Genomic DNA, 20,351 nt, shown 5'->3' with positions numbered 1-20,351 from the left:
CAGAAGAGAAAAAATGACACAGATGGCAAATGCACTCTTAGCGTGGTCCTCGCATTTTTATTCTTGTTTTCTATCTCCCACCTAGATTCGATCTGACGCGCATGCTTCCATGATAGCACTGCTATGTCAGAATAAAAGGCGGGGAAAAAGAAAACTTCCGTAAAAGTAGGACAGATGGTAGAAACATGCAAGCGTGGTGGCCTTGAGCTTCAGCGCAAATGTATTTTAATGAAAAATGGCTGCGGTAGCAATGCACAAAGTTTGGGAGCCACCCCTCCCACTTGCGGATGTGCAATCTGTGTGGCCGTCGCCACGTACATGAAGGGGCGCGTTCCGCAGGGTGCTAACAAAAAAACCCAGACTGAGCAAACCCAAAGGGATGAGAAAAATATGTTTCTAGGATTATACAACAGGGGCCGGGACTACCCTGGAGCACGCCAAGTTCACGTTACTGTGAACATCCAGACGAAGTGGGGAAACTAAGGGCACATTAGTGAGATTGAAAGGGTTATATACAATGGTTAGATGCCAAAGGCAGCACCTCCATGTCCCCGGAGAGAATAACCGTCTCATGTTTCTAGCTGAAATAGCTGCTTCTATTTAGCCTAAACAAAGGGAGAAAAAATGCAACGTTGCGCGCCATGTCCATCTCTTGATGCTGCATCCTAGATTTTTATTCCTATCGTGTCGCGGTATTCAAATTGCACTCGAGGGGCACTTTTAATTAGCCTTTGACGACAGAACGATCCAGATCAATTGCATATCAATTTTCTCAAGAGCCGAGGGCTACAATATGAATCAACGACTTCCATAAATTTTTCGCATGCCTCAGACTTCATCTTCTGGTTTCTGAGAAAGCACGCGTAGCGATTTCCTCTATCGGGTGGTACAACTTGCCTGGAGGGCCGACAGGCAGCACCGGGAAGGCGCACCATGTGCCTTTCCCCAGTTTCCCTATCACTTCCGTGATACTGCAATGCGTCAACTTCAACTGAGCCAGCTTGGAACTGCTAGGCTATAGCCGCCGGTCCCAACATTACCACCCCCGCAACGTACCCCCTGCAGCTGCTGCCTGCTGCGTCGGTGTGAACTGCAGTGTCGCCTGCGTGGCCCTCAGCTTTTGCGAAGTGGAGCCATCCGCAGTGGAGGACTGTGTGGACGACTGTGTCTGACTGAACGACAGGGTCTCTGCAAACAGGGGCGTCATTGCTGCATGGCGCCTTCGCCAGGACCCCGTCACTGTGTAGTCCTGCACATGACAAGGGCAAAACCGCATTAAGAAGCAGGGCTAGTTAAGGTGTTAGAAAGCTGGTTACGGCGGGAGTTAGGGCGCTAAAATTTGTTTATGTCGCTAGTATTTCTGAATTTGGAATGATGTTCCTGAGGACCCCCAATGAATAATTTTAGTACCATATTTTCTGGACCATAGTCGGCTTCAGTGAATTGTTTACAGGGGCAACTTTTGAGCTTAAAAAAAAAGTTCTTACCTTATCTAGCCTGCACTTGTTGTATAATTCTTAATAATCCACACGGACGAATTTCAGTTGAACTGACTTTTGTTAAGTTTTCTCGCAACCAGCCCATTCAGTCAGTAAGCAAATAATTTATTCTGAAGTACTAATACACAGGGTCCTCTATTAGGATGTACAGACAATGTTTTGAAAGCTGCAAGTACCAACTGGAAATATTACTCATGCACAGTGATAATCATTGCAGAGTTGGTTTCACTGTGTGCTAACATGGTAAAAGGTTGTCAGCACACTCTGCCATTTTTTTTTTAAAACTGTGCCAATGACCTCAAAAATCTAAATTGTGTGTAGTCTGCACACATAGGTAGTAGTGTGCATCAGGTGAAATTTTAAGTTTTAGGCATGTATACTCCGCAGACTATAATCAGGAAAACACAGTAGTTTTTGCCTGAATAAATACCGCATGTTTGTGACGCACAGTGTAGAAAGGAAGAGACAAGGCAAAAAGGGAGACAAAACAAGCAATGCTTTGCCATACATAAGTTAATATTCGCAGAATCTGTCACAAGCACCTATCAACTGGCTCGATTTTGTTAGTTGCTTGATTTTGACCATTGGCAAGATTGTTAGTCACTGAAATGTATTTTTCTGTGTCTCTTGTTTGTGTCAAGTAATGAGGCAAACACCCAGTCAAGCTGCAGCTTAGCAGCTTCTTGTGCTTGTCCTAGCAATCTTCTGTTCTTGTAAAAAAAGATAATGCAGAAATAAATTGACTTGACTTCACTTTCGATATAATATCTATCACTTAGAGTTTCCAATATACTAAACTGGTTGGTTTGCTTCAAATCTAAGCAACTTTCTCACTTTGATCAGTATTGGCATGACAACAACAACAACAACAACATTGGCTGCTCCTTTAAGAATGTGGTAAATTCACAAACTGACATCCCACAGCATTAAAATAAATAAATTGCATAGTGGGATTTAACATTTTGAAGCTGTGCAGTGGGCTATATGTTGGGGAAAGCTCTAGATTAGTTTCGACTACTCGAGGATCTTTACATTTAAAGTACCCAAAGCACTTCACGCGAGTGGTTTTTGCATTCCACTACCATCAGAATGTAGCCACCATGGCAGGAAGTAGAATACACAACTTTATGCAAATTCTGGGATTTATTTCATGTGCCAAAACCACGACCTGATTAAGAGGCTTGCCGCAGTGGTAGTGGGCGACTCTGAATTAATTTGGACCACCTGGGGCTCTTTAACATACACTCAAATCTAAGTACACAGTAGCAATGTTGCATTTTGCCTCCAACGAAACGCAGCCACTACGGTCGGGACCAAACCTGCCACCTCAAGCTAGGCAGCATAGTGCCGAAGCCACTCAGGCACAATGATGAGTGCTAGAATTATAATTGCAACACAAATATGGTAAAGTGACCGTTTGGACTAGTATCTGGTTTTTATTCACTGGTTGCACGACAGTGCAACATTGGACACGGGAAACAAGGGCAATTGCTGTCAGCACACGCATTTTTTAGTGCTTGTTGATGGTGTGTAGTTCAGCAATGTTACACAAAGCCAGTAAACAGAGCATCGTTGCAGCGTTCATAACTTACACATGCTGTTTGTTGGCGAATCAAAGTCTTTAATGATCACTGTCGTTTCACAAGTAGTGCCGCCTAGCAGAGCTCGAGTGTCCTACAACTCACCACGAAAGTGCAATCTGACAGGGGATGCTGGAAGACCTTTCGATCGTAGTCGGGACTGCGCGACGTCAGCTCCAGCAGCAGAAATGTGGCCGACGACAGGAACTGCTCTTCCATTTCGGGCAGGTACATGTCGCCGAGTAAGGCGACGAGGCGCTCTGTAGTGGCACGAGGAAGCTGCGTCTCCTGGCACCAGAAGTTTGCTACTGACAGTCTGAAATGGTTGTGTGAAAACGACAGAAGTGCTGGGCAAAATGTAAGTTGCAGCAGTGCTAGTAATAGCAGTAGACGAAAGAAAGAAAGAACAAAAAAACTGCCACTACCATTAACAACAACCTCGCAAAGTTCTGCGTGATGCGCACAAACTAGCACAAGCGATAGTTGAGGATATGTTCCTCACAAACTGTTTGCCAGCAAGTTCACGTGGCAGCTGCAACTGCACACAATGCACACTGTCAGCTGCTGCTGCTTTACGCTTGGCATTTTTCGTGCTCATGAGCACTTTACATGGAGTCATGATGGGAGTACCTCTGATGATTGCCAGTGTCACGAGAAGGTTGTACAAGTCTATGACTCAACTAAAAAAAAATTTATTTGGACAAGTGAAGACACACATTTTTGCGCGGCATAACTGTCCAATACCACCAGGATGATTGAAAATCAGCAACTGTGCACTACGTACTATCAGTTTAAATTGAAATCCAAATGGGAAATAATTTATAAGAATGGCTGTTGTGTGTACCACTGATCTCTACTTCAGGGGGAGGGATAACACCACGAGCGCCCTAGATTGAAGCCACGGGAAGTAAGCTCCCTTTGCAGAAGGGTTGAAATCCGGGCCAGTTGGTACATAGTTGAAGGAGAAAACCAGTCAAAAAACACAAAGGACAAGAGGAGAGGTTAACACCACAACGACAACACCAATGGTTTTGGTGTGAACCTCTCCTCTTGTCCTTTGTGTTTTTTGACTGTTTTTTTTCCTTCAACTAAGCTCCCTTGCGCTAGAAGTCGGCGCTTTGCTACCCTACAGCAACCCTTTGCTTGAGTGGAAGCGGGGCATATTTTTTTTTTCTTTCCCTAAGGTACCTGCCTACTGTGCCGTAAACTACCCAACAAGGCTGAAGATGGTCCTTTGAGTGCTGGAATTGAGAAGAAAACACTTAAGGTAAGAAAAAGGAAGTATTGCATATGGGTTCAGATTATCATAAAGCCCTTATCAGACATAAAGTCACAACAACACTCTGTACAAATGTGGTAAACCACAAAGAGAAAATCGTTACGGACGCAATATTATTCGACTAAGCGCATTAGCAAGTGAAGTGTGCACCCTATTTTGGGGACAAGTCGTTGCACGGTGCCGCATTTCCATGGACTTCGCCTGCACTCGGCTCAATGAGCGGCATCCAACAAAACACAGTACAGATCAGTGGCGTGTACTAATTACATGGAAATGACACATGCAAACTCTGTAGCCAGTTTTTAAACATGGAATAACCACAAATGTACATGTTGGAGCCCGATTTATGACACTTACAAATGGAGGCAAACCTTAATGTGTAAAAATGCATTCAAGTTGTTTTCAACTAGTTTACATTTGGATTTACGCTGATCATACATGGCTGGCAGTGGTCTGCAGAAATGTTCAAGTTCATTTGTTATGCTCCATTTATACATTGCTAATTAGAGAAACAAGAAAGAACACTAACGTAGTAATACATATTCACACACACATGCAGATGGTATTGAACACACATAAACACATAAAGGTTATGTACATGCACTGTTCACGATCTACCAGAGGAGCTTACATGTTAAAGGGACACTAAAGGTTACTAGAAAGTCAAGTTAAAGTGGTAAAGCAATGTTCTAGAACATCTAAGGTGTCAATATAATCGCGAACAGAGCTTTAGTAACCGAGAAATTAAGGTAAATGCATGACACGATTTGAGACCCCCCAGCGACATTCCGGTACTAGCCCAATGACGAAAGTACTCCTCATAATTTGTGTTACTAATACTCAACTACTCGTATTAAAAATATAATTTCATTCGATTATAAGATGGAAGAAAATGCTACTTGTCTACGTCTATTCGATTCCAAGAAAAAATAACATTTTGACGTTACCCTTCAGTAGTATGGGTGGTCGAAAGGTTTCGTTTTCGCTCGACTCTGCGCCGCGCACGCTTCGGAGTTTCAGTAGTTTTGTTATCGCGTCCGGGTTCTGCTGGCTCGCGAAACTTTCTTTTGGAACAAGCAGCAAGAATGCCACGTCCATGTGATGTCGTGGGAAGCCCTCATTGCATTCCTGCTCCGGAGAGCCGGTGTCGAGGCCGCCGTCATAGTACACACCGACGCCAGCAGCGCGAGCCCTCAGCAGCAGGTCACGCTCGTCAGTGCTCAAATCGCTGAAGTTGAGCCCAGCATCGCGAGCCAATCTGTCGTTGTCAGGGTCCATTGCGACGAGCGTCGAAGTTTGCGTCACAGAATGAAGTACCAGCTTATGGTCGCGCGTTTCTCCTTCCGATAGCCACCATACTCCCGCTTTTGCTCTGCTGTCAGCTCTGTCTTGGCTCTGTTTCTGGCCGCGTGTTTGCGTTTTGCGCAGAAAAGCCATAGCGCCGTCTGCGGACGCCATTCTACTCACGGAGGGCGCAACGTCACTATGAGACCATGATGTCAGTAATCCTCGATCGGAGGGTGGGCGATTTGAACTGCGCTAGAGGTACGCGGACGCTTCAGAACGCATTTTCTCTTAAAATAAGGCGCTCCTTGGCACGAAACAAGCATTTCCAGGTTTTTGGGATGGTATTTCAACAGTCCACGTTGACTTAATAGTAACCTTTAGTGTCCCTTTAATGCAGTGATGGCATGCAATGGTGTTACAACAGGGAATTGACCTACACATTGAAGAATGCACACACAAAGATTGCCAAGATCCATATGTACCTATAACGGCATAGTATATCGACAAGTCTTTGAATGTCGTCAGCAATGGAGAGCCCAATATAAGGCAAGCAATGTGAAACCATCACCCGGAAAGTCAGGATATTCAAGACTTACAGTAATACATGGTGCGAATACCTTTCCTTTATTTAGCTATGCCAGAAAGCCTTACAGAGTTGCCAGAACATGCACCTTACAGAATTTACTGTACTTAAAGGGCCCCTCACCAGGTTTGGCCATTTTAATCAAACAAGCGTAGCTGGTGCATGGCATGCTGACCGTTGTGTCTGCAAAGTATTAAGCTGCTGCATGCCTGCGAAAGAAGTTGAAATTTTAAACGAAACGCCTTGCCTCTCGAAGAAGCCCACTCCCAATCAGAGAGTCATGGTGACACGCACAAGTACCTTTTTGCAGCGTGTGTTTTGGTGCTCATCAAGACGAATGATCGAATGTGGAAGGTGCAACGCTGCAAAAAAGGAAGCGAAAGAAAAAAAAAAAAAAGAAGGAGGCGGGGCTTGATGCAGTGGTACGTCCCTCAGCTTCGGTGTGGGAGAAGGCCGGGAAGCAACACCGCTTAGGAATGCTACTAGAGGCCGAGGGAGAGAGCTGGCAGTAGCGCTCGCCTCCTGGCGGCATGACAACAGGACAGTCAATATATTCTATCTCCTCCAATAATGAACCGATTTAAAGAAAAATTCTTTTGGTAAAACAAACACCCCTGAGAGATGGTGTTTTTACAACTTGCAGTGCATAACTGAAATTTGCAATGGGGTCTGTCGAGGGGCCCTAGAAAGCGACACTGATAAGAAACACTAGATCAGTTTAGGATGATAAATGTTTTCTTTGACAGCTCTATTGTTTTCAATTTCGCTATAATAGGCTGACTATCAAAAGGGAAAAATGTAAGTCAGAGTTCCACTTTTTTTTTTTACTTCGCACTGAAAGCCCAAAGCCAGCGCACATCAGTGTGACGTCACTAATTTCAAAGTTAATCTTTTTTTTTTTTGTAATTGGACAATGTTGGCTCAATGAAAGTTTTTGAAACTCACCAAGTTAGCTCCTTGGCTCTTATAACACACAAAATAGTCGATTTCTACTAATAAGGAACCGACTAGGCCCCAATGGACACCCTGACACCCTCAGATTCCATGATGCCACGGCCAGCTGGTGCGCGAACTTAAAGGCAGTGTCGCCACCTGTATTTTCTTTTTGAACCTTCTCTCGCTTACCAGGAGTCTTCTCACGGTAACAGTGGTTGCTTCTGGTATTACAGATGATTAACTAATAATACAGGCGAAATCACTTTTCTCTTTAGTGTCCCGATTAAGCACAATAGGCAAAGTTCTGCTAATGTTCACATTTCGATACAATGGCCTTGCTTTAAAAAAATGTGTGCATCTAGAAAGTAGGCTAGTGGGCTAGTAAAAGAATGGTACTTGCTATAAACTCTGTGTGCTTACGTGAGTCGAAAGCTTTACTCTGTGCACTTAGCCTTCTCCTGTGAGCCTAACTGTGGATACATACGTGCCATGTGTGAATGCAAGGACTGGATAGGTTTTGCACAGGATCGCACATGCAATTGCCCAGGATTGGGAGATTAAACAGCTGTTCAATGTGTACGAGTTCGTAAGCACCAACACGTGAACAGGTCTGTGTTTTCTGTTTTGTTTCGTTTTTTTCACAATCCTTTGTACAGAGCAGCAATACTGGCTTTTGTATGCTAACTGGGCATTCACTGTAACACAGGAAGAACTTTCTTTCAGGGCTAGTTCGTTGTACTAATTATTGTCATAGTAGTGTGAATATACAACACACATAGACAGCAAGTATATTTAGTTGTGTGTATGTGTTTAATCATCGTCGTCATCATCATCAGGTTATTTTTATGTCCACTGCAGGCCGAAGGCCTCTGCCAGCCATCTCCAATTCCCCCTGTCCTGCGCTAGCTGAATCCAACTTGCGCTTGCGAATTTCCTCGTTTTATCACCACACCTAATTTTCTGGCGTCCTCAACTGCGATACCCTTCCCTTGGCAGGTGCTTTATGTATATATGCGCTCTAATGACTGCAATCAGTATTCAGTGTGACACTGAACAGGATAAAACACAAGCTCACATGCTGTGAGCAGAACTAAACCGACTGCGTGCACACAAAAACCACGCCACATACCAAAGAGTGGTGCGAGCTACAGAGCCGCCAGCAACACAGGACTGTGTGGAACTTTGTGTACGTATTTGACTACGGTCTTCACAACATGATGCTAGGCATGAGAAGTTGGCTCACCTTAATGGCAAATCTGCGTCGCCTAGGCCCAGCAGCAGCACGCGCCTTGCCTGTTTCATTAAATTCGCAGCATCCTTATCGGACCTGCACATAAATTTGCATGTTCTGCTCACAAAAGAAAGCAGTAAAATATGTGGAGACAAGGTATACACACACATAGAAATGTGTTCGAACCAATCATGCACAGACACACACAGAAAAAAAAAAGCAAGGAAACGAATATGAGTTCACAATAGCCATTGTGCTTATTCCAAACAACCACATAGCTTGTCATATAAGCATAAGTTATACAACAATCTTGGTTGGCCATAGTTTATGTTAGGTTATATTATGAACCAAAAATGGGCAGCCTGGGGATCGTGTTCACACATCCTGTGACTTGAATTTACCAGTGTTGAAGCAAACAAGTTCCTGTGCCAATGCATGCTACAAGAAAACAATATTCTTACTAACAGGCCAGCACATTGAAGACCACAAAGCCTCCCCATGTAAGAAAAAAAAAGAAAGAGAGAGAACAAAAAAAAGCCCATGCAAAATTTACTGACCTGTACTTTGTGTACAGGCGCATGCAGACGTCGTACACCAGCTTCCTGCAGGAGGTGCTAGCATGACTTTGCAGTTTGCAGACAATGGGAAGCAGAATGTGCCAGTCGTCTTGGGTGGCGACCGCCGGAAGCTTGGCGCAGATCTCGAGCGACACCTTCTGCAATGCTTCATCGCTGCGTTTCCCAAAACACACATGATGAGAAGCGTGGAAGAGTGACATTATGCGTGAAGAGGAGGCAGCAGAATGTGCCTTAGTTCGTGACACTGTGTCTGAAGATGTTTACAGCGAATGGCCGCCTCTCCCCAACATTTTTGGCAACAATTCTGTCTACTTTTTGCCTGTGCCTCAAACCTGCACCCATCTTTCCGAATTTCTGTCTAAGCTCGTGAGCTTGCAGACTTCAGAAAAATGGCACCACCTAATTTGGAATCCTACACCCCAACATTACTGATGCAGACGTGCTCGCATCGGAGACGTCCTCCACTAAACTATACAGACAGGCCTCCAGGCTGTGATCTTCCCTCATCCTTTCACTCCTAACGAGACAGGTAAAAATGGTAAAAAAAACACATAGTAACCGTTTTGGCTCCTCAACCCAAAAAATTTTGGTTTAGCTTAGAGCATACAGTTTACTACAAAAATTACTGCAGGAAACTCTGGAGCTGCGGTCACTAAGATACCACGGGAATGGTGGGAAGTACTACATGGATTCGTTCGATCTTTACGCTTGTGACTTCAGATGTTCTTGTGGTGGTGTTTTCATACGTTTGATCTTTCCAAATTTCCAAGCAATCGCTATTCACTAATGACAGCAAGGCAACAAATAACTCTCCGAGCACAGAAACAGTTATTGTGAATTGCTGTGTTTACGATGCAATATTTGGGCGAAAATGATCAAACTGCGAAGTCACGAAGCCACTAAAGCGTGAAGGATGAAGTCTAGGCCAAATCCATGTAACTAACCATAATTTCCCATGCTGGCTAAACTTTCATACTTGCAACTACCACAGACACTAGCGGCGAGTTCCCTCTAGTAATTTATGTGGGAATCCCTATGGTCAAAAGTAGTTCGCCTGGTTTACACTGAATGTTCCTGCGATCTTGAATGCATCCATACTAGAAAGAAGGCTGAGTGTTCTACATGCACCCATTCCTAAATCTTACAGCTTGCATTAAAAACAAGTGGCTTGCTATCTTCCTTTGGAGTAGTGAAGGAAACAGTTGGACGTTCTCAGGTGATGCAGTTGAACTTCAACATAACGAAAACGCATACAACAAATTATCGGATATAACCAAGTAAATAAAAATTGTCTTGCTGCAATTACAGTTCAAAGGTAGATATTTATAACGAATATGGATATAACGACGCTATTCTTGCGTCAGATGCGAATTCGTTATAACGAGGCTCGACTGTAGAATTGCTGTAATGAGGTGTGTGTGTGTGTGTGTGTGTGTGTGAGGGTGTATGTGTTACAGAAGCGTCAACCGGAAGACATACCCGTGAGCGAGCATGTCTATGAAACCGAGCCCCTCCAATTTCCGGACAGGTTGGTCCACCTGGGTGCAGGCCATGGAGATGACTTCCAAGATGGCAACCTTGAAGCTGGCCAGAGCTCGCGGCAGCTGTAGCATCATTGTTTCGGTAAACCTTTATTGACAGGGTGAGAGAGGGAAAAAAATACAGGCAAGGAAATGGACGTTTGAAAGTGAAAAGAATACAAGGATGAACGCTCCTGTACTTAAAAGATAGTTTCGTGGTCAAAATTGTGCACAAAGACATGAACAAGCGAGCAGATGACACACATGTCATGTTGTGAAGTGAATGCCTTCTCAGGCAGGTGCTGCTAAGCAAGACTTGCCTGCTCACATCATACGTCTACATCATTCATAGGTTTCATAGGTATATATACTTTCATGGGGTACTCAAGCCAAAGCCAGAAACAAAGTTTGGTGAGTTCCAGTTGAGTTCTAGTGAGTTCCCCGTTTACTCTTTGCTGGCTCGGCAGCTGCTGCGTATTCAACAAGGCCAAGCATGCCACTTTGCCTGGATCACTCCTTGCGTGGCGACACTGTAACACTCGCAAATGATGGCCCCATTCCTTATTAGTAGAAGTAACTAGTGGGATAAACATTGGGAGTGCAAAGGAAGGTGCACAGGGAAGAAGCCATCATCCTGAACACTTAGATTAACCTAAGCTAATCAACTAGTCCAAGCGAGCACATTACTGAACTTAAAGGCTAGTAAAAAAAGTCGCAGTTTCGCCCAAAAGGCGAAGCACTGATTGTGATGGCAAATTAGTAGACAGCTATACGAACCAAGAATAGTAGTTTTACCGGGCATAAGAACTTCTAAACATTTGCTTACTAAATAAATTAACAAGCATGGTGTCACGTGCACACAAGCAAACGTGCATACATCTCACTCGATGGCCGCGCACGCTCGCTGTCGAAATGCTGGAGTGAGGAAGCATGGCAGCGGCAGTGAGCAAACTGGCCTTTGTGTTGCTTCTCGCTTCAATGCAAATTAAGCGGCAAATCTTATTTTGTTATAGCGCAAGCTTGACAAGGACAATAGAAGGCACATCTGACACACACAGCGCTTAACAAAATAAGATATGCCGTACCAACAAGCCCCTATTGCTATCCTAAGTGGCAAAAGCACTTTACACGGAACACCACAGCGACGACAATGGCAGAAATGCACCTGGAACGTCCATATGATTGCTATTGCAAGAAAACTCTTTCCCAAAATTGAACTGATGAGTTCTTACTGTACGATGTTGCACTGATATTGCATTAACCAAATAACACAGGTATACTGACATCAAGCAGATTCTAAAATGCCATCAGGTGTACAGCTTCAGTTGTATCGTGTCTTCTGGGAATGAATTAGAAGAGAACCAATAAACAGGGAAGACGTGCCGATATAATTGTAATCAAACCTACTTGAGGAACTCTTGTGTCCTGTCTACACGCTTCACTTCTATTTTGCATATTGAGGAACTGCGTGAACAACTGTGCATGGCAAGGTTGTGCATCGAAAGCAGTAGTACTGATGAAATAGTGGTACAGTCTACGCTTGTTACAATGGACCTGCGTACAATGGACTTTAGGATATAACGGACCATATTTCAACCTTAGTTTGGAATGCCTACTTTATTAATGCAACAAAGTTCACTTTTAATGGATCGCACTACAACGGACTATCAGCTACAGTGGATGAAATTAGTGGCAATTTTTGTGAAAATTGGGCATATAAAACGGACTGTTGCCATGTTGACAGAGGCTGGCAACTGACTTGCGAGGGTCAGCCAACGATAGTGGCTTAATATTGTGCACGCGAGGGAGGGAGGAAAGTGGGGCAGAAGTGCGCCGTCTTTTGTATGCAAGGCACGGTGGGAGGTGAGGAACAGGGAGGTTCTACTTTGGTGGACGATGTTAACGTCGCGTCCACGCGGGCGCCATATCTTGAAAGCGACCTGGGATGTGAACAAAGCGCCTGTCCGTGCAGGCCTCAACTTCAAAGCGATCTGAGATGTAGATAAAGTGCACCCTGTGCCGGTAGCTTCGTATGCGCTGTGCTTTCGATAGTTAGTTTGTGTTGAAGCAAGAGACAGCATGAAGGTCAATTTGCTCACTGTTGCTGCCGTGCTTCCTCACTCCCAACATTTCGAATGCGGCTTTCTGTGGTCATCGAGCGAGATGTGTTCATGTTTACCTAAGCGTGTGTGACAAGGTGCTCCTTAATTTAGTTAGTAAGTTAACGTTTGCAACTTTATACAGCCGATAAAGCTACTATACTTACTTCGCATAGCTGTCTACTAATTTGCTATCACAATCGATGCTCGACCTTTGGGCGAAACTGCAATTTTTTTGCTTGTTTGTTTTTTGCTTTGGATGTTTGTCACCCACTGCTTGCAATAACGTTGTTACACATCGCGACCAAAGTTTCGGAAGAAAGGCGTTTCGGATATTATGGACTTTGGATAAAACGGACAATCTTTGTCGGATTATCAGGGTCTGTTGTAATGAGAGTCGACTGTATTTAAAACATGTACACATATTAAAGCATTTCTGATTGCACCTGTGCTACAAATTTGAATAACACAGAGCTTGGTATAACAGAATTCAATATACCTAACGAAGTTCTCGACATAATCAAGCAAACTGCCGATTTTACCGAATTCGTTTCTATTAGGGCTTAACTGTGTGTGTAGAAAGCTTTAGTAAAATGAGTTGGAAAGTTGACATCTGGGGAGCCTTCTCTTGGTGTCAGCACATCCTCATGCAGCGGGCTCACTTCTTTCACTTTATTTAACAATGTCTTTACATCAGGCGTATTTATATAGGTGCTTTCCAAGTATGCTGTAGACATGAAATAGTTGATGTTCTTGCATGGTGCCTAGATTCTGCAAACTTGACAAAACTCACCGAAAAATTTAAAATGATTAACCAGCTCAGAAGCTGTATGCTTTTCACGATTCTGAAGCAAGAAATGTGAAAAAACTGAATTTTCGCCGGGCAATATGAGTTGGTGCTTGATGAGGATCACACATCTTCAGCAAGCTGGAACAACTTCAAACACATCTGAATACAGCCTAGATACATAGATGAAATGTTTCTGGGTCCCATACACTTATTGAAAAGCAGAAAACCCCAACAAATACAGCAATAGCACGAACAAAAATTTAGAAAACTGCATCAACACCCATGCACACAACTGCCCCATTCAATCTAGCAATCACTTCAACATTTTTCAAGCAAAAGTGGAACAGCAAAGTCATACCTCTGTGCAAATGGCTCATAGAAACGACAGATGTGGTGTAAGCACAGCACGTGCTGGTCACGCTGGCACATCCTCAAAATAGCATTCAGGTTAGACTCAACCGAGCTGCCAAATGTCGAATCAATGCCGACGCCTTCATTCATCTTGCGGAAGGTCAGCCCTATAACATCTGCTACGGATGTGTACGACAATCGATACTTGGTAGCCAGCAGTTTTGGCAATCGTTCCAGAATTCTGGGGGAAAAGAAAGTTCAACAAGAGGCAATTTGTAGAATGTATCTACACTTCACATTTTGAAAAATGTGAGGCTTTAGAATGAGAAGATGGTGCAAATGTAAAGGACAAGTGCCCTGTTTGAGAACTAAATTGTGACTGCAAATGTTTCCCGCTCTTTTTTTTTTTTTCTGTTACAAATTGCCCTGCAGACCCTAGGAAAGATACTAGTTTTTCTACGTAAGACAATAGAAATCCCTATGCCCATGACTGTGCAACTTAAATGGCACAATAACAGCTGAAAAGTCACATACCGTATACCAGGGTTATCACGTATCTGTTTCATCCCTATAACCTGCTTTCTGCAGTCAACTTTATATGGGTACATCCATATCTTGCTTTTAAAATCTTAGAAAAAAAGATATTAGGCTTATTGCTGCTCATGTTCTTGCTAAAATTTCGCAGGATGATCTCAATGGTGGGAATGCCCTTCAGCATTTTGTAGCGGCCATTGGAGCAGGCAAAATCTAATTTTGGAGCACCTACTGTTGTATTTGGAGCAGGTATAAAAGCCTTCCGCGAAAGCAGAAAAACGACATGTAGTTCTGTGTTCTCTTTAGCTCACATAATCATTTACTCATGCTAGCTAGGAGCAAAATAAGCGATTCACCGCAGCAAGCTACGAGGGCAGCAGCGATCATACATTAAAGGGACACTAAAGTGAAAAATGATTTCTTCTGCATCAGTAAATTACCGTTCTACAACACCAAAATCACCACTCTTACAACGATAACACGTTTGGTAAGCCAGAAAAGGCGCAAGAACGAAATACGGGTGGCGACGCCTACTTAAGTTCCCGTACCTGGGGGCTGTGACGTCTTGGATTTTGATGGCATCTTCTAGGGCCTACTAATTATATTGTTACACACGAGGTGTTTTAATGCAGAACCAGATGAATCTGGTTGATAGGCGCGGTTGTTGAAGAGCGGTCTCGCGGCAGCTTGGCTCACGTCGTTCTCTTCTTTCTTTCATCTGGTTGTTTGCGCGGCAGGCGTGGTTCATGACAGCTTGTGACATTTCCCCGCTGGCAGACGAAGCCCGCCGGGCGAGTCAGTCATCTCGCGGATTGTAACGCCTCAGACGCGCGACGTGTGTCACTTCAGCCTTGGCCGAGCGTCGTCCACTGCTCGTGAGACGTGCAATGCGGTAGTTTACATCGCTGAGGCGCTCCAGAATAACGTAAGGGCCGACGTAGTGGGCGAGAAACTTCTGGCACAAGCCACGCTTCCGCAACGGCGTCCAGAGCCACACAAGGTCACCAGGATCGAAGTAAACGTGGCGGTGACGCCCGTCATAGCATATCTTGGACCGGTCCTGCGATGCTATGGTGCGTAGCCTAGCGAGGCGTCGCGCTTCTTCTGCTCGACATAGGAGCTCATCAATTGATTCGTTGTCATGAGCGAAGTAGGGAAATATTGTGTCGAGGGTGTAGCGCGGCGGACGAGCATACAGAAGGAAAAATGGTGAGTAACCAGTGGTCTCGTGTCTCGCGGTATTGAAGGCATAGGTAATGAAAGGCAAGATACTGTCCCAATTCTTGTGTGCTGAATCGACGTACATGGACAGCATGTTGGCAAGCGTTCTGTTTGTGCGCTCGACCAGACCATTAGTTTGTGGATGGTAGGGCGTAGAATGGCGGAAGCTACATGAACACAGACGAAGGGTTTCTTCAACCACGTCCGCGGTAAACTGTCGCCCACGATCGCTGATTACTATGCGAGGAGGTCCATGTCGGAGTATAATGTTAGCCAGCAAGAAGATAGAAACTTCTGTAGCTGTGGCCGATGGCAATGCGGCGGTCTCACAATAGCGGGTAAGGTGATCTACGCAAACGATAACCCAACGATTACCCTTGGAGGATCGCGGGAAAGGGCCCAGAAGATCTATACCAACTTGCTCAAAGGGGACGCTAGAAGGGGGAACTGGTTGAAGCAGGCCATGTGGCGCTTGTGGCGGACGCTTGTAGTGCTGGCATTTAGAGCAGCTGGCGACGTACCGTTCGATATCTTTCCGCATCTTAGGCCAGTAAAAACGTTCTTGAGCCCGGTAGAGTGTCCGTGTGGAACCAAGATGACCGGAAGTTGGGTCATCGTGCATGGCGTGTAATACTTGGTGGCGAAGGTTCGTGGGGACAACTAAAAGGTAGCGTGCACCGGTGGTCGAGTAGCTCTTCTTATACAGCGCGCCACCATCCCGTAGGCGAAAGCGACTGCCCGCAGGGGACTCCTGTGCTGCCGCGAAGAGCGGTTGTAAGCTCTCGTCCTTGTGCTGCTCGGATATGACGGTACCCATATCCGGAAATTCCGGGGACACAAAAGCGATGTACTCATCAAAATTATCCGCATCACATTCAGTTGTTTCAAGTGGCATCCGAGAGAGACAATCAGCGTCAGCATGCCGCCGACCACTTTTGTAGCAAATAACGAAATCGTATTCCTGTAGACGGAGGGCCCAGCGCGCTAGTCGTCCTGAGGGATCCCGCAGATTCACAAGCCAGCATAGCGAATGATGATCTGTTACGACAGTGAAGGGGTGCCCATAGAGATACGAACGAAACCGTTGCACGGCGAAGATGACCGCCAGACACTCTTGTTCGGTGACTGTGTAGTTGCGCTCGGAGCGGCTCAAGGACCGGCTAGCGTAAGAGATCACGTGCTCTCGGTCGCCAACACGCTGAACTAGCACAGCACCGATGCCTACGCCACTGGCATCGGTGTGAATCTCAGTTGGTGATGAAGGATCAAAGTGGCGAAGAATTGGTTGGGATGTCAACAGGAACTTGAGCTGGCGAAATGATGAGTCGCAATCTGCAGTCCATTCAAAGGGAACGCCTTTTTGGAGAAGGCATGTAAGGGGATGAGCCATGTCAGCAAACCGGGGAATGAAGCGGCGAAAATAGGAGCACAAGCCCAAGAAACTTCTTAACTGCTTGACAGAGTTGGGTACTCTAAATGCTTCTACGGCCGCAGTCTTTTGCGGATCTGGTCGGATGCCTTCTTTAGCGACCAGATGGCCTAGCACAAGAGTTTGCCGTTCCCCAAAACGGCATTTTTTTGAATTGAGCACAAGACCCGCTTTCTCCAAGCAGTTCAAGACCAAATCCAAACGTTTGTTGTGCTCACTAAACGTTCGCCCGAAGATCACAACATCGTCTAAGTAGCACATGCAAACTTCCCATTTTAAGCCGCGTAATATCGTGTCCATGAACCTTTCAAACGTTGCGGGCGCGTTACACAACCCGAAAGGCATCACGTTAAACTCGAATAGTCCGTCGGGTGTTACAAATGCTGTCTTTTCTCTGTCGTCCTTGTGTATAGGAATTTGCCAGTAACCTGACCGTAAATCAATTGAGGAAAAGTAAGATGCCGCAAAGAGACAGTCGATGGCGTCGTCAATTCGGGGGAGCGGATATACATCTTTCTTAGTAACGGCGTTTAGGCGACGGTAATCAACACAGAACCGCCACGTACCGTCTTTCTTCTTCACCAATATTACGGGGGCTGCCCAAGGACTAGATGATTCTCGAATGACGCCTTTGCATAGCATTTCTTGGACCTGATCACTGATTATCTTGCGTTCTGATGGGGATACACGATAGGGTTTTTGTCGGATTGGCTGGGCGGCTCCTGTGTTGATGCGGTGACGAGTTCTGGACGCAGGAATTGATGGCGGTCCATTGTGCTGCGCAAAGTCGAATACCGAGGTATGTTTCGTAAGCAGGGCCATCAAAACTTGACGCTCATTATCGCTGAGTGACTTATCAATCATGGAAAGTATCTTCGAGCTCCCGGAGCTCGAGACACTGGTTGCTCCTTCATCGGGGAGTTCCGCAAGTACTGCCACCGATACGGGAGAGTCTGTCGGAAACGTGGCAATCTTTAGGCCTTGAGGTAGCACTGCCGCTTCAGTGGAACAGTTTAGCGCCCACAGCCCCGTGCATCCATTGGTCACTGAGACCACGCAGTGCGGAACTAATACGTTTTTCTTGAGGCAGTTCCGATGTACAGGTTCCACTGCAGCATCGAACGAGATAGGAGTCGGAGATGAACAGGCGACGGCAACACGCATCGCGGATAAGGCGGGCACAACTGTATCCTCAGACACGCACAGCACACTCTCCAGGCAAGCTTCACCTTCAAAGAGCACAGGTGAAACACTGGTGTCGAGACTGAGTTCTCCCGTCCGGCAATCAACATTCGCACCACACAACTGCAAAAAGTCAATCCCCAGAATCACGTCATGCGAGGAGCGAGGAAGAACAGTAAACTCTGCATTAAAAACTTTCCCACCCAAAGACACATCCACGTTACACACACCAACTGGGTATAATGCTTCACCACTGACTCCACGGAAACTTGTGCACTGGTCCCAACGAAACATAACCTTGCGTCCCAGAAGGCCTTTAAACCCCACACTCATGACCGAGACAGTTGCTCCCGTGTCGACTAAAGCCATTGTGGAGACCCCATCAATCAGTACATGAACCTTATTCTTTAGCATGAAAATAGTTGGAGGCAGTTGAGTCGGCAGCACACATTTTCCAGCGACCTCACCTCCATCGGCCGCGCTGGCTAGTTTCCCGGCGGGGGCGACACGAAACGGCGCCGAGGCGATGGTGACGTGAATCGCGGCCGAGGGGATGGTGATCGGGAGGCTCGGAAGGCTGGTGGTGGCGTCAGAGTACGGTCGGAGGCAGGGGAGCGGTAGCGGTTCCGGGTTCTTTCTGCTCCAAAGTAGGTCTCCTGGGCGGTGCATCGGTCCTCTCGAAAGTGGCTTCCTGAAGAGGAGTCTCCTGGCCACTGAGTGCGCAGTGTACGACCGCTAGACTGCGTAGTCGGCGCTGACGATCCGTAGTTTGATGCTCGGCGTCGGCTACAGTACCTAGCTATATGGCCAGGCATGCCGCAGCAGTAACACACTGGCGAAGGGCGAACTTCAGAATGCGGATTGAAGTAATCTGCCGAAGACATCGGTTGAGGGTAACGAGGCTCTTCCCCTTGAAAGTCGTAGGTAGCGGCGAGTCTTCGTGGACGAAAGTTGCATGGGCGTGGATCAAAACGTTGAGGGGGTGAATCATTGCGTGGTGGTTCGGTCGTAATGTAATGCGGTTCGTCTCTGGAGCCGATAAGATCCGGGACGTTCACCGAGTGGTTCCAAGTAGCCGAAGGGGGTTCCCGAAAAGTGTCTCGGAAAACGGAGGAGCTGCAACGAGGCGCCGCATAACGTGCCTGTTCGTCATGTCGCTGGAGCTCCTCGCGGACTATCTGGCGGATGGCGGACGAAAGGTCTGGGAGCAGAGGACTCGTGTCAACACTTGCTACAGTCGTTACATTGGCCAGCCGTCCAAACTTTGGTGTAATTCGGCGAGTCTTCAGCGCCTCGAACGTACGGCAGTGCCGTATCAGTTCTGATACAGTGTGCAAGTTCTCTTTACCAATGAGGAACTTGTACACGTCTTCCGCTATTCCTTTTACCACGTGCCCCACTTTATCTTCCTCTGTCATTTGAGGGTTGACGGTGCGGCACAGCTTCAAAATTTCTTCGATGTAGGTAGTGCAAGTCTCGCCGGGTACCCGAGCTCTCTGGGCTAATGTGAGTTCCGCACATTTCCTCTTTGCGTCCGAGTCACCGAAACACTTTGTGATTTCCTCAACGAAGCGTGTCCAAGTAGTTAGCGTGTCCGCGTGGTTGTCGTACCATACCAACGCCGTGCCGGCCAAGAAGAAAACAACGTTCCTAAGCTGACTGGCAGCGTTCCAGTTATTGTATTGGCTTACCCTTTCGTAATGGGTTAGCCACTCATCCACATCTTCCTCTGCCTTCGCCGAGAACGTGCGTGGCTCTCGGTAGTGCTGGATAGGGACTGGGCTCGCCGAGGCACTGCTGGTGAGGGTATTTTGCTCTGTGGCCATGACTGAGCGCGACGGCGAAAGTCCGGCGAGGCGACGGCTTCGGCGTAGCTCTTGTGCTGGTGGCTCCGTTGTAGGTCGTGGGAGTTACCCCGCACAGCTCCACCAAATGTTACACACGAGGTGTTTTAATGCAGAACCAGATGAATCTGGTTGATAGGCGCGGTTGTTGAAGAGCGGTCTCGCGGCAGCTTGGCTCACGTCGTTCTCTTCTTTCTTTCATCTGGTTGTTTGCGCGGCAGGCGTGGTTCATGACAGCTTGTGACAATATATAGCGGTACAGATTGACTACATTGCGTTCCAAAGGAACCAGCTATTAAACATGACAAATTTCGGGAACCTTTATTCAGCCAATGCGGCCCAAATGCAAAAACATACTTTGGAATCCCTGGCGTCACGCTGACATACCGGCGCTGGTGCTTCAGCGCG

The 20,351-nt window shown here is 46.3% G+C and overlaps 1 protein-coding gene across 2 annotated transcripts in view; it reads right to left on the bottom strand.

The window, feature by feature from the left end:
• The window catches only part of LOC135898644 (DNA-dependent protein kinase catalytic subunit-like), a 193,693-nt gene that overhangs the window by 71,076 nt on the left and 102,266 nt on the right, over positions 1 to 20,351 (bottom strand). For both annotated transcript variants that reach the window (XM_070523647.1, XM_070523648.1), the window contains exons 55-60: positions 13,741 to 13,974; positions 10,453 to 10,602; positions 8,953 to 9,126; positions 8,408 to 8,491; positions 3,185 to 3,395; positions 1,057 to 1,249 (exon numbers count right to left, since the gene is read on the bottom strand). In XM_070523647.1, coding sequence (XP_070379748.1) covers positions 1,057 to 1,249; positions 3,185 to 3,395; positions 8,408 to 8,491; positions 8,953 to 9,126; positions 10,453 to 10,602; positions 13,741 to 13,974 — 1,046 coding nt within the window. The remainder of the gene's footprint in view (positions 1 to 1,056; positions 1,250 to 3,184; positions 3,396 to 8,407; positions 8,492 to 8,952; positions 9,127 to 10,452; positions 10,603 to 13,740; positions 13,975 to 20,351) is intronic.

This window comes from Dermacentor albipictus, chromosome 8 (assembly GCF_038994185.2).
Source record: "Dermacentor albipictus isolate Rhodes 1998 colony chromosome 8, USDA_Dalb.pri_finalv2, whole genome shotgun sequence".
Lineage (NCBI taxonomy): Eukaryota > Metazoa > Arthropoda > Arachnida > Ixodida > Ixodidae > Dermacentor > Dermacentor albipictus.
Note: the sequence above shows the minus strand (reverse complement) of the source record. Positions and strands in the feature narration are given on the sequence as shown.